The sequence below is a fragment of the Ciconia boyciana genome, chromosome 10 (assembly GCF_034638445.1).
Source record: "Ciconia boyciana chromosome 10, ASM3463844v1, whole genome shotgun sequence".
Taxonomy (NCBI): Eukaryota; Metazoa; Chordata; class Aves; order Ciconiiformes; family Ciconiidae; genus Ciconia; species Ciconia boyciana.
Window position 1 is genome coordinate 482,919 of NC_132943.1, and position 15,676 is coordinate 498,594.

General features: G+C 38.8%; 1 protein-coding gene across 12 annotated transcripts in view; it reads right to left on the reverse strand.

The window, feature by feature from the left end:
• Window positions 1–15,676, reverse strand: part of PKP4 (plakophilin 4) — a 112,525-nt gene that overhangs the window by 19,630 nt on the left and 77,219 nt on the right. For all 12 annotated transcript variants that reach the window (XM_072875137.1, XM_072875132.1, XM_072875136.1 and 9 more), the window contains one exon: window positions 172–355. In XM_072875137.1, the coding sequence (XP_072731238.1) occupies window positions 172–355 (184 nt within the window). The remainder of the gene's footprint in view (window positions 1–171; window positions 356–15,676) is intronic.

Consider the following 15,676-nt stretch of genomic DNA (forward strand, 5'->3'; position numbering starts at 1 on the left):
TTTTGTAATACGGAAAAAAAAACCCCAAATGCAAAAGCTGCCTAAATGATAGAACCATATGTAATTTATAGAATGCAACAATTCTTTTGTCTTAAAAATTACAGTATAAAAAGGACCTGTTCGATAACTTGATTACTCTGTAAAAGGGAGTCTTCTAGAACAGCAAATTACCTCAGGCATCCTGTAGTATTGCGTAGAACTAGGGAAGTCTGAAATTTAATTTTATGATCATCATCAAAGGAAGAACTGTTCCATCCAGAATGTGGCACTATCACAGTGTTTGTTAGTGTTGACAGAGCATCTCTAATGATTGTCATCTTTACTGTATCGCATGAAGACAAGTTCCAGAGAACCCCTTAAGAAAAGATTTCCATTGCAGTGAAGTCAGAAAAGACTTGGCAAACAAATAAAAAGCAACATTAACAACTTAAAAGACATCACATTAAACAGGAGAAAGATAATTTACCTATGCAAAACCAAAAGAAATGTAATTAGTCTGCAATGTAACTTTAATATTATTCCAATATTATTGGTCGATAAGTGGTCAAAGCTGCCATTAAAAGATTCACTTTACAGATGGAAATAAATATTTCTAAACTTCCAATTATAATGTAATCATCAGCCTTCACTCTAGCTGCCTGGCTGCTGCGTAAGCTCTTTGACGAAAGAGTTGGAATGCAAGACGATAATCAGAATAACCCTAACAGATCAGCAGCTAGGTCTCCCACAATACCGAGAAGGAAAACATGCATATCAGTGAATAAATACTCTTCTCCTTTCTTAAGGAAAAATACTCAGCAGAAACACACACTGACTGACAGGAGATGTTCCCTTCTTTCTTTCCTGAGGTACAGCTCATTCTGCTACCTGAGAGGAGAGGGGGAGGTCCCCACTGCACTAGAGGAGTCTAGAGGAATATTCCCTACAAGCACACAAAATCAACACCTCATTTGCAAAACACCTTTCCATCTTGCTGAAACACATGTGCTTCGAGTTCACTATGTCTCTCTAATGTTAATATCTTTCTTAGATATCTAAATATCAATCCCATACTGACTACCTGTAATGGGAAGAAAAATCTGTCTTTTTTTTGTAGTATGCCAGGCAACATGCCATATCAATGCAGGCTGGTATAAACATGCGATCACAGACACTTCTGTTCCTAAAGAGGTCACTAATGGATTTGCCAGATTAATTCAGCACAAAACATCATATAAAACAAAAAACTGAAGTCCTATAGTCATTTACTGCTAACTAGAGTTTTATTGATGTCTGTCATCTATATGCACATTTGTAGGCGTGCATGCACAATCACTGCAGCTGGAATGGAGTGTGGTACCAGTGACACTGCTTCCCAAGTGTACCCAGCAGGCACGGCACCCTATGCTACTAGTTGGTTCCTCTCCCAGAGGAGAATTCCAGTGTAGAAGGAAAGGTGTGAATATTTACATCAACAGAAAAAATATCTCTGAAGAAAGCAGCTGCTGGTAACCTCCTTCCAGTAACTGTTCATAGGGACATTACAACTATGGGTGACCATCAGCAGTAAGCTCCTGACTTACAGAGGCTATGTGGAGGAGATCACTACTGGAACTGTCACTGCTCTGTTCAGAGAAACGTGTCACGCTTTGTACTTCCGACAACGGTGCAGCCTTCAGGGGAAGGGCAGCTAAAACCAGGCAGCTAAATCTCAGAAATAAAAATGCTCCTTACAGATGCCATTGAAACTGCATGCCCTCTGTGACTGTGTAACCTGATCCCTAGTGGTATTTTCATTTGTTGCCTCATTAGTTCTAGCCAGTCGGCAGTCTGAGATGAGAAGGCATATTTATCAGAAGAGATAAGGCATTTTTCTGAACTCTTCATCCTATTCAAAAAAAGGCATGAACATCTGACCTCCAAAGGGTGAGTCTTCAACAACCCTGTAAGAAAGAGGTTTGGGAGAGGGAAGAAACAGATTGTTATCCTGATTTATATGAAACTTGGAGATTAAAGTTATACACTACTTCTTAAAAAGGAACATAGAAGAGATTTGGCAATATTCTTGAGAGAGAGATTGTTTACACTGGAAATCTCTAAAACTTTGCACGCATAAGTTAACAGCTAAAAGAAAGGTCACGAGCAAAAATGAAGTGAGAAGAAACCAAATCTATGGACATCATGGCTGAAAGATCATCAGTGTTTTACAAACATGAGGTCTTGTGAAAAAAATTCTGAAAAAATGACAAAGAAGGTAGATTGGCAGATGGGTGGTAGCCATTAAAGAATTTTCAGTAAACGCCCCAAGTGTGTGACGTGACGTGATTCTAGATCAGGCAGAACCTGGAAAGCCAGTATCCAAAAAGGAGGAATGCAAGATGAACAATGGAGGAGGGGGGATATGTTTTGTTGGTGCCTCCCCCAATGATAAACATGGGGAGAATGGCCTGCGCTGATATTACTGCTTTCTTGCATTGTATGCCTGGGATATTAGATACTTAAGTGCAGAGCTGAATATACAAGAGCTAATGTAAAAATCCTACAGAAATTTTCTTCCTGGAAACTACAGCAAGAAGTCTAGAGTATTTTACATTCACCTGTTAGCCAAATGAAACTGCTACCAATCTTTTATCCTCAGGCAGAATTCTAGAGTTCCCTACCCTGCAGAGTCTTCTTACATGACATTCAGATAGAAAAGTATGAGATCTGCCATAAATTATCAGCAGAACTGTATATGCAAGTAATATGCTAAACACAGCATTTAATCATCTTTTTCATCATGAAACACAGCTTAAAGTTAATCTAAATTCTCACCAGGTACTCATCTTACTCTAAATATTTTCCACACATACAGTATTTTACTAATTGTAAAGTAGTATAGCTGTGTACACTCAGCAAAAAACATTAAACAGCATTTCCACAATAGCCCAATAAAATTGCTACTATAAACCATACGGTTTTCAGTTTGACTAGATGTTGAACATTTAGTTTCCCCATAAATAAATTATGGGGGGACAAGACAGTAAATGTTACAAGACTTAACAAAACAAAAAATGTATAAGACAGCAAAAGTTTTTTAATACAGCCACACAAAAATAAGAAAAAATATTTGCCTGAAACATCCTGTCTTTTTCTCTTCAGTAAAACAATTACGGGAGGCTCCATGGGGGAATATATACATGAGGAGATTTATGACTGCCTTGATTTCTAGTTATGACACAGGCAGCCTAAGTGCTTAATGTGTCATACAGTGGTTCCTGGAGATTCTTATCTCTGTGGTTTAGCTCACACACAAAGGTAACTTGAATGTTGGGATGAAGATTATGGTTGCTAACTTGGCTGTCCTTGAATAATGCAACCTTCTTTAGCAGCTCACCTACCTAGGAAACAGACTTTTTGCCCATTAGGCAAAGATTGTACGATGAACTCTCATAAGAGCCAAAACACCCTCACAAACCTTTCAGCTGCCTTTTCTAAATCCAAGGTGTATTTATTTGACTGCGATTGCTTCAATGGAAAGCAGAACGAGCCCAAGCTTTGAGATGGGACTGTTTTGATCATCTCCTTACACTGACTTCCCCAAAGCTGGCTAAAAAACTTTTAAACTCTAAAGTCTCAATTTGTTGGAATCTAAACTAGGATATCTATCTTTTTAAATGCAAAGAAACCACATAATGATGGAGTTAGAAACAGTTTACAGACAATTCTCCTGGCTGCATCATTGCTGAAGAATCCAGGTGTGGTTTCACTCAACCAAATGGCTTTTGAGCTATGGAACCTAAGTTACAAGTGAGACAGATATAAGGACAACTTTCAAGTTTGTCATATTGTTGTAACAGTAGCATTAGCTGGATAACAGCTGGAGAGCAGCCCTGCAGAAAGGGATCTGGGGGTGCTGGTTGGCAGCAGGCTCAACAGGAGCCAGCAGTGAGCCCTGGCAGCCAAGAGGGCAAACCGCGTCCTGGGGTGCATCAAACACAGCAAAACCAGCCGGTCAAGAGAGGGGATTGTCCCGCTGTATTCAGCGCTGGTGCAGCCTCACCGTGAGTACTGTGTGCAGTTCTGGGCCCCACCATTTAAGAACGATGTGAAGGTCCTTGAACGCATCCAGAGGAGGGCAACAAAGCTGGTGACAGAGCTGGAAGGCATGTCCTGTGAGGAGCGGCTAAGGACTCCGGGTTTGTCTGTTTGGAGAAAAGGAGGCTGAGGGGTGACCTCATTGCTCTCTACAGCTTCCTGAGGAGGGGATGTGGAGACAGAGGTGCTGAGCTCTTCTCCCTGGGATCCAGTGATAGGACGCCTGGGAATAGCTCAAAGCTGCGTCAAGGGAGGTTCAGACTTGACATTCGGATGCATTTCTTTACCGAGAGGGTGGTCAAATACTGGAACAGGCTTTGTAGAGAGATGGTCGATGCCCCAGGCCTGTCAGTGTTTAAGAGGCATTTGGACAATGCCCTTAATACCATGCTTTACCTTGGTCAGCCCTGAATTGGTCAGGCAGTTGGACCAGATGATCGTTGTAGGTCCCTTCCAACTGAAGTAGTCTATCCTGTTCTATCAGGGATGTGCCTGTGTGTGGTATACAGTTAAGTCATTGATTCCCTGGATGGGGCAATGGACTGACTTGTATTAGCTGAACTCCTAGCCACCTTACAACTGAGCTTTTGACTCATTGGTGCAGAAGGTCTCCAGATGGGAATTTCTGGACTGTCCTGAAGTCTCCCCCAGTCAGCTCCTGCTGTGCCTAGATCATTTTTTTGTGTTTTAATGTATTGATTAACATCATGGGTGAAGAATCTGGTTATTCCAGAGACTGCCCAATGCTAGTCCTATTACAGAGTTGGCTAAATAGTATACATAAAAGATACTTGTAAATAGTCCAGAGAAACGGCATCTGCAAAAACAGTAATTTAAGACAGTTTTCTGAATACAACTAAACTACATACCAAACATCTCCTAGCTCTCTTACGATGATCAATAGCAATGGATCATGCATACACTGGAGAGATCTCATAGGACCATGCAACAGTTGGATATGAGAATTCAGGAGAACAGCAGTCTGGGGAGTCTCAGCTGATGCAGCTAAAGACACTGTTGCAAGGACCCTTGCAATACAGACTCCTGTCACCATCTGGAAGTGACAAAGCATTGTGTTCAAGTAATCTGCTTCCCCAGGTGTTACCATATGCCAAGACCCCCAAAAGCTAGGGGGGTTTTTTTGTTTATTTTGTTTGGTGGTTTTTTTGTTTTGTTGTTTGTTTTTTTTTAAAACACACAGTCTGTGAATGTCCATACAGGAAGCAAATGTTGCACCGTGCCTGTGCTGTCTCTTCTTGTTCCTCTTAGCTGTCCCACTGACATGGCATGAGCAGCGGTCTGCTGTGACTCTCACTCCTTCCTCTGCCTGCTACATCTTGCCATCAACAACCTCTTCCCGCCTGATCCAGTCTTCTGAAAAGGCATTGGATATGCAACCAAGAACAAATAAACCAAACCTACTGTCTGTTTCAACAGAAACTTTCGAAGATTTCAAAGAACACATGCCCAGCTGCTTCCTTTTTTCTTATTCTTCGTACCACCTGTTTATTATACTCGTCTTGGTGTTCAGGTGTCCTCTTCCCACAGTTCCTGATCCTCACCAAATGACGACAGAAATCTGACAGCCAATCTTAGAGTTGCTCTTTTCCCCTTCCCAACTCTGGGCTCTTAGATGTCATTTTTTTCCAGTCTAGCACAAGATAGTAAACCTCCAACTCTTACTTGTGAGATTTGTTTCTCCTGCTCTCCTCCACTTTATGCGCTCTCAATAGCTAATTGAGGAGTGAGTGAGTGAGTCTTCTCCAATACACGAAGCACTTGCTTTTACCAGTAAGAGTTTACCTCCTGACAAAACTAAAGGGGTTTCTGGCACCTCTGAAGGACATACCATTTGAACTTTCCCATCAACAGTCATGAGGTAGCAGATAGGAATAGATACATACAGACAGAGCTCTGCTGCAGCAGAGTCACAGACCCTCTGACCACACAACCTTTATTCTTCTGGAATCGTACCTAACCCATTCAGTGTCCCTGATATTTTTAGACTTCCTGTGTGACAGAATACCTGCTCAATTTTTTTGCTTGTAACTAGACTTCTTACTTGTACCCACTGTCTGGTTACTTTTTAAATCACCTGCTATTTCAACAGATATATTACTTCTGTGAAAATTATACATTTCCTTCCAATAGTTTAACACAGAACAAAATAATAAATTAATTTGTAAACAGCAAAAAGCAGATTATCTCATTCACAGTCTGATAATCCTGAGGAACTGAAGAGGAAAAATCTACAACAATGGATACTTCACCGCTGAAGTGTTCAGAGATTCTTGATACTTTTAATACCACCACAGACCCATTTTAGAGCCACGTTAAAAGTATTACTTATGACTTTTAACTCCAGCTCCTGTACAGCAAGACTTCCAGTAACAAAAGAGAATTGATTACAAACTGGGAAATAAAAAAAACAATTAAAAAAAGTACCCTTTAAAGTTGTTGTGTAGGGCTTTTTCATAAAAGTTTTGAGTGATTCTCAAAAATTGTTTATGGCTTCACCAAACTTTGTATTGCATTACATTTACACACTCAAAAGAAGCTGAAGTTTACTTGTTCTTCAGGTTTAACTGTTTGATTATATAAAGCAAGCTATTTCAAATACATATCCAACTTCATACCATAAATCTCTCCTGTGACCATATGTCCTTGCTAAAGAAAAGTACTTCATGGGTAACTAACAGTGAGAAATCTAAATGCTGCACTGGCCTATAGTTTTAAGTTTTTGAAACCGTATTTCATGCAATTTGTGATGCAAACTAGAAATTAGATCTCACCTAAACCTCCTCCTCCCCGCCCCCCAAACATTTGTTGTTAAAGCAAGTTATGCAAGAGAAGAATTCTATTTTGAGTCTCAGACTACTATTAGTTACCTAACACATACAGGAAAATAGCATGCTCAATTCTATGTGACCTGACTTTGAAAATATTACTGTATGGTTATTCACATAGAGGTAAATCTCTCAGCCTTGCTAAGTATGACTGCCTCTAAATATTTACTGGCTAACCTATAGCTTGTGAAAACCTGGAGCAGTTGGGTGCTGTCTGAAATGCCAAGGCAACAAAAGATGATATACTACATACCCAGGCATTGTTGGACCAATGCAGTTAGCAACAGCAGCGCTCACTAGACCCATAAGGGATGTGGCATACACCACCCTACCTTGCCTTCAGAGGAACACTGTAACTCAGATGCTTGCTAAGAAATTGGAAGAGAATAGCCAGAAGCATCTTTTTTTATATGTGGGCACAATGGCACAGACTGAAAAGACCATCTAGAGGACCTCCCTAAACTCGATCCCTCCAAGAAGCCTGTTAAACTTTCACAGATATTAACTTGTCTGTGAGGATTAGCCTAGGAGTGTTCGAAGAGCAAATCACTAGTTCCACTGAGTAACTATGTCAAACCTTGCCCAGAAGCTGGACTCTCAAGGACGTAGCTTGATTAAATGATGAATGTTTTATTACCCCTGTGTTCATTATGTGAAGGCAAAAGCTCTCACCAGAACACTCTGTTTCTTAATTTGGGAGAAGTCTTCAGCTATTTATTTTACAAAGTAGAACGGTGTATTACACAGCCCTTTAGTCTTCATGTTAAAAATCAGAATACAGTCTGATTATTTGTAGAGTGCTTATTTTAAGATAACTAGGACCAAATTTAGCGCTTATTAGAATTAAACCCTGAACACAAAGGCAGTTATAATATGGGAAGTTTCCATTCAAAGATAAGGAAAATGGTGGTAGGAGCTGGTACAATGCTGTATTAAGGCAAGGTCTAAGAGACTTCTGGGATTACAGTATAATTTTGTATGTCATTTAAATAACAGCGCCTTTTTATTCCTCATTGTTGTGGAGGTACACTTAAAAACAAGTATTTTACTGTTACAGAATCATCTGCCAAAGTCCAAAGAGACAGTCTGAAACCATAGAGGTAGAGGATGAATTTCCAAAAAATTATTTTTCAACAGCTATTAGCTGCAACTTCCATCATTCTGGAAGACTGGTGAACATTCCATTCACAAACAACTCTGTGTAGCAAGGGGAGTGCTAAGTCCATTTACACACCTAAGCAGATCTCTACTGTCCCTAGCATCTCTGGGTTTGGAAGGAGAGGAACTTCTGCTTGCTACTCATGTTACACTTCAGTTTGTGCATAATTAACTGATTGCTTCAGCTCGCCTCATGTTTCTTGCTTAGTCTGTGAATGTACTATAAAATACAGCAGAAAAATCACAAACCACTATTAGTGCTTGACATTGCCTAGAAGTGAGGAAAACCTGAGAAGAGAAGGCTAAAGTTCAAAAGATATCAGCATTACCAAGCATGGATAATTCTTAATGGAGGAAGGAAATTGTCAGTAACAGCACCGGGGTGGGGGGCAAATTAAGTAAGCTTTGCAGGAGAGTTTAAAATGCTATATGAAAAAGCTGCTGTAGTTCTAATGAAAAGTGGGTCTTTTTGTTTTCTTTTTTTGATCAGGGATTGCCTGCCCTATTTTTCCTTGAAATTCTGACCCTTACAGCCCTCAGAGATGACCATGCTAAAATAACATTTCTGTGAACATTGTCCAAAATAATCCTTCTCAGGAAATTAAAATAAGTAGCATGATAAAGTTCAGAGCCTTATCTACATGAAAATTTGCAGTTGCTATAATTGACAAAACTGCTTTGGTATTAGCAATGGTTGGACATTTTTGTCATAAAATTTATTTTAGACAAAACAGAGAATTTACCTTGATGTTTGCATCTAAAGTGTCAAGGAACACAAATCTTTAACAAACACAAATACCCATCTCCAAAGTTTTAGCCAGTCATTTAAATTGATTAGATCATAAGAATAAAAATGAAAACAACATTTAAGGAATATGTCTGCCTTCTTAAAAATGAAGAAACTTTCCAGGTCATATTTAATATTACCTAGTATAGAAAAAACCTAGGTGTCTGGCTCTTGAATGAAATATTCTAGCATAAGTATTAAAAAATAATGAAAACATGTAAACCTGATTTAATTGTAGATAAAATTTTTTTAAATAGCCGAGATGTATGTACAAGATGTAATAAAATACAAGCACTCATATCAAGCTATGTAAACTACTTTGATAAGCCTGAATGTGTTTTCCTCTAAAGAGGCTGAATGGGAGAGGAAAAAAAAAAATAGTTCAAGATCATGTGGGAAGATGAAAGCAGAATAAAAATGCCCAACAGGTTATTCAGAGGTATAATTTAAGTTTAAAGATGTAGATATACATCTTCTATAAGATCGGGTCCCAACAAAGTCAATATAAACATCCTAATAGCTTTAATAAAAGAATCTTGATGGAAAGTGTATGGGTTTATGCACTAGATCTTAAAATTAGCAAAATTTAGGGACTATACATTGGAGTACTGACAGAGTCAGATGAGTCCTTTAAGTTAGTTAACAGAAGTTACTCACTGAAGGTATTTTTGAGCCCCCTCATCTTTCTCCTGTCCTGAAACAATTTTTTAGAATTGATGTAACATCACAAATCAGGGTGTTGGACAAATGTGTGTCACACAGGTGAAAACACGGACATGGTCGTGGACGATCTGCCCTATGGGACCCTGCTCATGCAGGGTGGACAAGATGACCTCCAGAGGTCCCTTCCAACCTCAACTATTCTGTGATTCCGTGAAAACAGAAGCCCGAAGTTCTACATAAGAGGACTCTCAAAGAAGAAACACTTAAACCAGTAAAAAGTATTGAATTATACAGCCTCCTAAAGCAGATCAGAGGGATTGTTCTTTGACCCCATCTGTCATCTTCCTTGGCATAACAATACTTGCTGACAGCAGATCTAGCGATTGGTATTTACAGGGCTTTGAAGTTGTTTTGGACCTCGGATAAATAAATAGAAGATGCAACAAGGGACAGGACCAGCTAGTGGTAGCTGATAAAAGTATGTGGAAGTAACAGTAACCTTGTAAATGGGACACAACAACAAAACACAACCCTCCAAACATAATAACATGAATGAAGGTGAGGACTACTGATACAAGGACAAGGTATTTGAGGTTTGCCTTATGGATGCAGAACAGAGTTCTGTTTTAACACCATCAACTTCACAATAGATCTCATGTTTGAAGTTAATGCATGCAGATAGGGTGAGGAAAGCAAAGGTACTCTATGCTCTAAAAATGATGGCAACTAGAAATAGTACTGGTAGGTGTTTTGAGGATATTTTCCACATAGATTTGGGACATACATTAACACTTGCAAACGAAAAAAACAGAAAAGCCTTGCCCATAAACTTCTGGTTTTCTAGACTGAAACCCCTGCTACTTAGAAAATAAAGAGAGAAGAAATCCTTAATAATTTAGATCCCATCCTTGAACCTGACAAGCTTTGGTTAAAGCAAAATGATCTTGACTATCTAACGTAAACTGTGGTCCAGCAAAAAAAATAGAAAATAGGATCATCTGGAAGATTTTTCTGAGGAACTGAATATAGAAGTGAGTGCTTAAAAAGAGCAGAGATGAACCAAACTGAAGAAACACATATACCTAATAGTGCAGCAGAGAGAGTTTGGTTTAACAGTTTTCTCCTGAAAATTTGAAAGAATCAGCTTTTTGTTCTAAAGGTCCTGGGTCTCTGTCTCCAAGATGCTGGTTCAAACTGTTACAGTACACCTTTAACAATAGAAATTGATGATGTTCTTTCCTCATGTAGAAGACACTTTACAAGCACTTGAAATTTCTACAAACTGTTACAGAGCAGAAACAGAGACAGAAATCTAAACCACTTAAGTTTTGGTGACTGAGGTTTGGGGGGGCATTCCCCCCCCCCCCCCCCCGATTAAAAAAATATTTAGAGAATAATGGAGAAAAAGAGTCTTCCTTCCCAAGAAGGAAATTACTATTAAAAGGAAAAAGGACAAGACTCTGGAGTAATACAGTCCTCTTTTCAGTCTTCATGTTTTTGTATCACTTTACTCAGAACATATCTGGAGGTTCAAAGATCTGTGATGAGGAAATATCTGCCAGTTAGGTCCAGAGATCAAACTCCGCATGCCAGCTACGATACTCCCTGTAACACCAGTGGACACTAAACAGCTTATCTAGCTGTATATAGAGAAGACAACTTGGGTGAACTTCTGTGAGTATGACATCTGCTTGAATTAACTCAGACAATGTACCAAAAAGTTACGTAGAAACAAAAAAAGACCTCAAGACTTAGGCAGCAAGGATTAACTTTTGTCCTGGAAATGTGATCCGGACAAGGTGATATGAAGCAGAATAAAAAAGAAAAAAAAAAATATCCAGAACTGGAACGTCTAGTGAAAACAGGTACTTTGGAATCTATAAAGACAGAACTTAATGATATTGCATTTAGTGATTGCAACTGTTTTTAATCAAATCCTACTGCATGTAGATAGGTCATGGAAATACTGAAAAAATCAACAGAATTTTAATAATTTTCCATAGGATACTTTCAACTGGGGAGAAATTATTTATGAAGAACTGTTTTTTCAACACACTAAATAGTAACAGTCTGTTTCTATATGCTGCTTGCTGCGCATAATGCTTTGGGGTGGAATGGATGCAAGCAAAGTATGTGTAGGCAGATGGATCTGTGATTATGCACAAGACTACTATCCTGGGCTCAAGAGAGTATTACTGGAACCCATGACCTGACAACAGCTGTGAAATGCCTCACTTGGTGCTGTAATGTATGGAAGATAGTGTGCTAATTTAGATCTGCAAGGGTCAAGATTTGGCCTATAATCAATTGTAGCAACAGAAGGAAAAAGAACAGCTCTGTGTTCTTATAGCATTTATCTACTGTAATCTGAGCTTAGAAAGGCTGTGTGTCCAAAGCTATTGTTCTTTGTAAATCTCAGCAATCTGTTAATTTCTATTCCAGTGTACATCAAAGCAACACTAGCATTTGCTTTTCTACTGTGTTGACATAAAGAACTCCATGTATATGAAGTATATCTTACTGTTGAAACATGTTGGTGTCATACACCTCTCAAGAAAAATATATGGACGTTTTCTTTTGATACCTCTAGCATTCGTTTTGCTAGTCCTATTCTAAGAACAGTATCTTTAGGCAAATAATTGAAAAGAATAATTGCTTTAGACAATTTGATATCTTCTCAATTGCAATTATAAATCCTGAAATAAAAGGTTATGTGATTACCTAGTACAAATTCATTAAATCTCTTAAAGGTTCAATAGATGCTTTTCAGTAATGAGTTTAAGCCATCTCGATGTGCAATTAATAATGCCACTCTGACAGCAGACATCAAGCAAGACTGAAATTGAGACCCAAAATAGCCTCACGTAAAAAAACCAAAAATATAGCAATCCAGATTTATCAGCTTGTAAGGAAACAAATTTCCTAATAAAGTTTAAGCTTCTATCTAAACTTTACAAATACATCAATGAAAGCACTAGAACTAGCATAAATATGGAAAAAACAGTGCCATGATTTTTAACACCACCGACCACCTCCAAAAAAAAGTTCTCTATAAAATTGCTGGAAATTACTCAGGAGTAACATATTCAATCATTCAAACTGATGGCCTTCTATATAATTAAAATAAATTATATTTAAAACTCCACTCACAGATTAAAAAATGCAGTAAGCTTCATCTCCTATACTACGGTATGGAAAAAGACTAGCATTGTAATAGCGCAAGCGCATGCTCTTTCATTTACTTTGCAAATGGCAGCATCAGCTGAAAACTAACAGCAAAGTATGTAATATACAGTAGAAACTAATAGCGAAGTAGATCATAGCTGATCTTACTGAAACACAAGTATGAAACTAACGTATATGAAATTTCACTGGCCTTTTTCTACCATTATGTGGTAAGGCGTATGGAATGCAGAAAATAGTGCAATAGCAGTACATCGCATGTAAATATTTTATTAATTAATATCAAAGTTAATAGCTTGTTAACTAGAACTTCTCAGAATTACAACAGTTTTGTTGTCGCAGACTGTAAGCACCTCATGAAATGCGAGGTTTTATATTTCTTGATTTTTAAAGGTCAATGCCTATCACAGTAATGCTGCTTCAAGTCTTTGGGCCCTGGTGCAAGAAAACCAGTAGATTCCACTTTACAGCAACATACAAAACCCATCAAACCTAACTGCATCAAATGCTGGCTACTTCACTTACAAATCATCACCTTTCTTCATAATAAAGAATCTTCTGTCCACTTCTGGACTGAACTTGGACAAGATTGGTTAGCTTCTGTAACAGCAAAAATTAAGCAGGCAAGATAGATAATTCTGTTTAGTTCTTTATCCACTTTACTAACAGTTGCTGGAGTTACTAGAAGAGCTGTAATCTGAATGCAGAACTTTGGCTTCATCTTTCTCACTGCTTATCAAAAGTAAGCCGGGACCGAATGAGTTTGTTGATCCTTGCAGCTCCTCATGGACGACAGGCTAGCAATGTTCCTTAACTGAGAGAAGAAGTTGCATGGGAAATATCTCCTAACATCTCTTTGTCTCTAACATTTTCTCCTCAGAGAAAAATACTAAGAGAATTATGTATCGACTGTTCTGATGTACAAAATTTTTAATATTTATTCATAATCCTTCTGGACTTGGACCTATGGCAATATTTTCAGGTGACAAATCTGACTTTTCCAATAGATAGCAATGAAGTGTGAGGATAATTAAAAACCACCTTCTCTCTGATTCAGTAGCTTTTAGTGTTGTAAGGGTTTTCTTTTGTTGGTTTGTTTCTGCTGGTTACAGGTTCAGTGTTGAATTGGTTACATTACTGATGTAACTTAAGCAACTGTAATAAGATTGTAAAACAATTGCTCTGTCCAGAAAATCCCTTAAGGGGTAACTCTTCAAAGCTTCATTTTGTTACCTAATTCAGAGAATACATGAAACGTATGTGGTAAGCCAGCAATTTCATTAGGACTACAGGACATCAATGCATAATGATGTCTGTGTCTCCAGTCAACAGCTTTAGCTGTTTAAAGTCAAGCTTAAGTCATGGGTTAAAAAAAAAAACCAAAACAAAAAACCAAACGAAACGAAAAATCTGCAGATAAATTTCTGAATGGGAAACAGAAAAGTATGATTTGCTCATTCCTTGCTGAATGGCTTTGTACTCTGGGGTGTTGTGGGGGCTCAACTATTCATGGAACCCTGTCATTACCAGTGGCAAAGAACTTTGTTTCTCCTCTATATCCAGCCGCATTTTTTCCATGCTTTATCTTGGTTTTGAATCTTGGCAGCATTTTAATTTAGATTTTTAAGACCCTAGATGAGTTTACTGCAATGAATTCCACTGCCGCTGCTCACATCAGGTAGTGTCAACCAAACCGGTAGCAGGTTTATTAAGAGTTCTTCAACAGCTGCACTAGCTTGGAGGTCTGCTGCTGAACATGGATGATCATATGCTACCTCTGCAGGTTTTACACAGTTGATCACAAAGTACTTTGAATTGTATACAGAGTAGAATTAAGGTAAATACTACAGTAACATGAAAGTTGTGAAAGGAAACTATACCCATTTCACAGAGTGCTTAGTTTGCAAAATTGTGTGGGACTTGCAGCTATTTCTGTACCTTCTCAAAAGTTACCTCAGGTTGCCTGGAACTGCAGAACCCTGGGTCCCTCTTCCAAAAATACACAAGCACAACAATGCACAGTGCCAGCTGCTGCAAGAATGCAATCTCTCACCAAGATGACACTGTGTATACAAAAGATCGTGCTGCTGGACAGAGAACAGCATTTCTCAACTGAAGTGGCTGAGGTAGTACTAATTTGAAGAAATAAACTATGAAGAATTGCCAGGAGCATCAACACCAACCTCTTTCCCCTTTAAGGACAGAGCTTTACCATACAGCTAAGCTAGTGATTAACTGTTGCTGGAATTTGTGCTCAATCTTCCTTCCTTCCAGCTATAAAATTCTACCACTCCCCAAGTTCATCACTTTCACTTGCTTGTCCTTTCAGGGAGGAACCCTGACAGAAAACCAACCATTCAAAAGAGTGGATCAGAGGTCTTTCTCTGGGGAGGGCATGGTTTGTGGCTCAGCTCTGCTGCTGAAGATCTGATAAAAATCAAGAAAGTACTCTATTAAGATAGGCATCTGACTCGCTTTCTCTGGAAAACTTGCAGTAGTGGAGTACCCAATGTTTCTTACATTTTAACATATTAAAGGGCTGTTTCTGAGGGACTCTTGAAAGTAGACTCAATTGTTAGAAACTGCACCTGGGTTCAAGAACATGCACATTTTGATTTCTACCTCATAGAAAGTTTTCTGCTGTATAAGCCTTCCAAGACATGAGATCCCGAAATTCACAGATTGATTCCATGCTGTGCTCACTGCAACGTAAAAACATAACCAGACAGCATAAACCAGCACACATCCTTCATGTCACTTGCTAGGGAATGGAGCTCTTGTACACAGTCAGCAAGGCCCCAACAATATTTCTGCTGCCTGGTGCTGCAGCTGTGCTGGAATATGAAAAACAGTAGCCTCCACAAAGCGCTGGTGCTGAAATCTAATGAAATGTGTTGCAGTTACCAAAAAAAGAGTAGTTTCCCTTCTAAGGGCTCTTTGACTGCAGAGCACAGAACAGCAAGGCTGCCATGGGTCAGCAGCC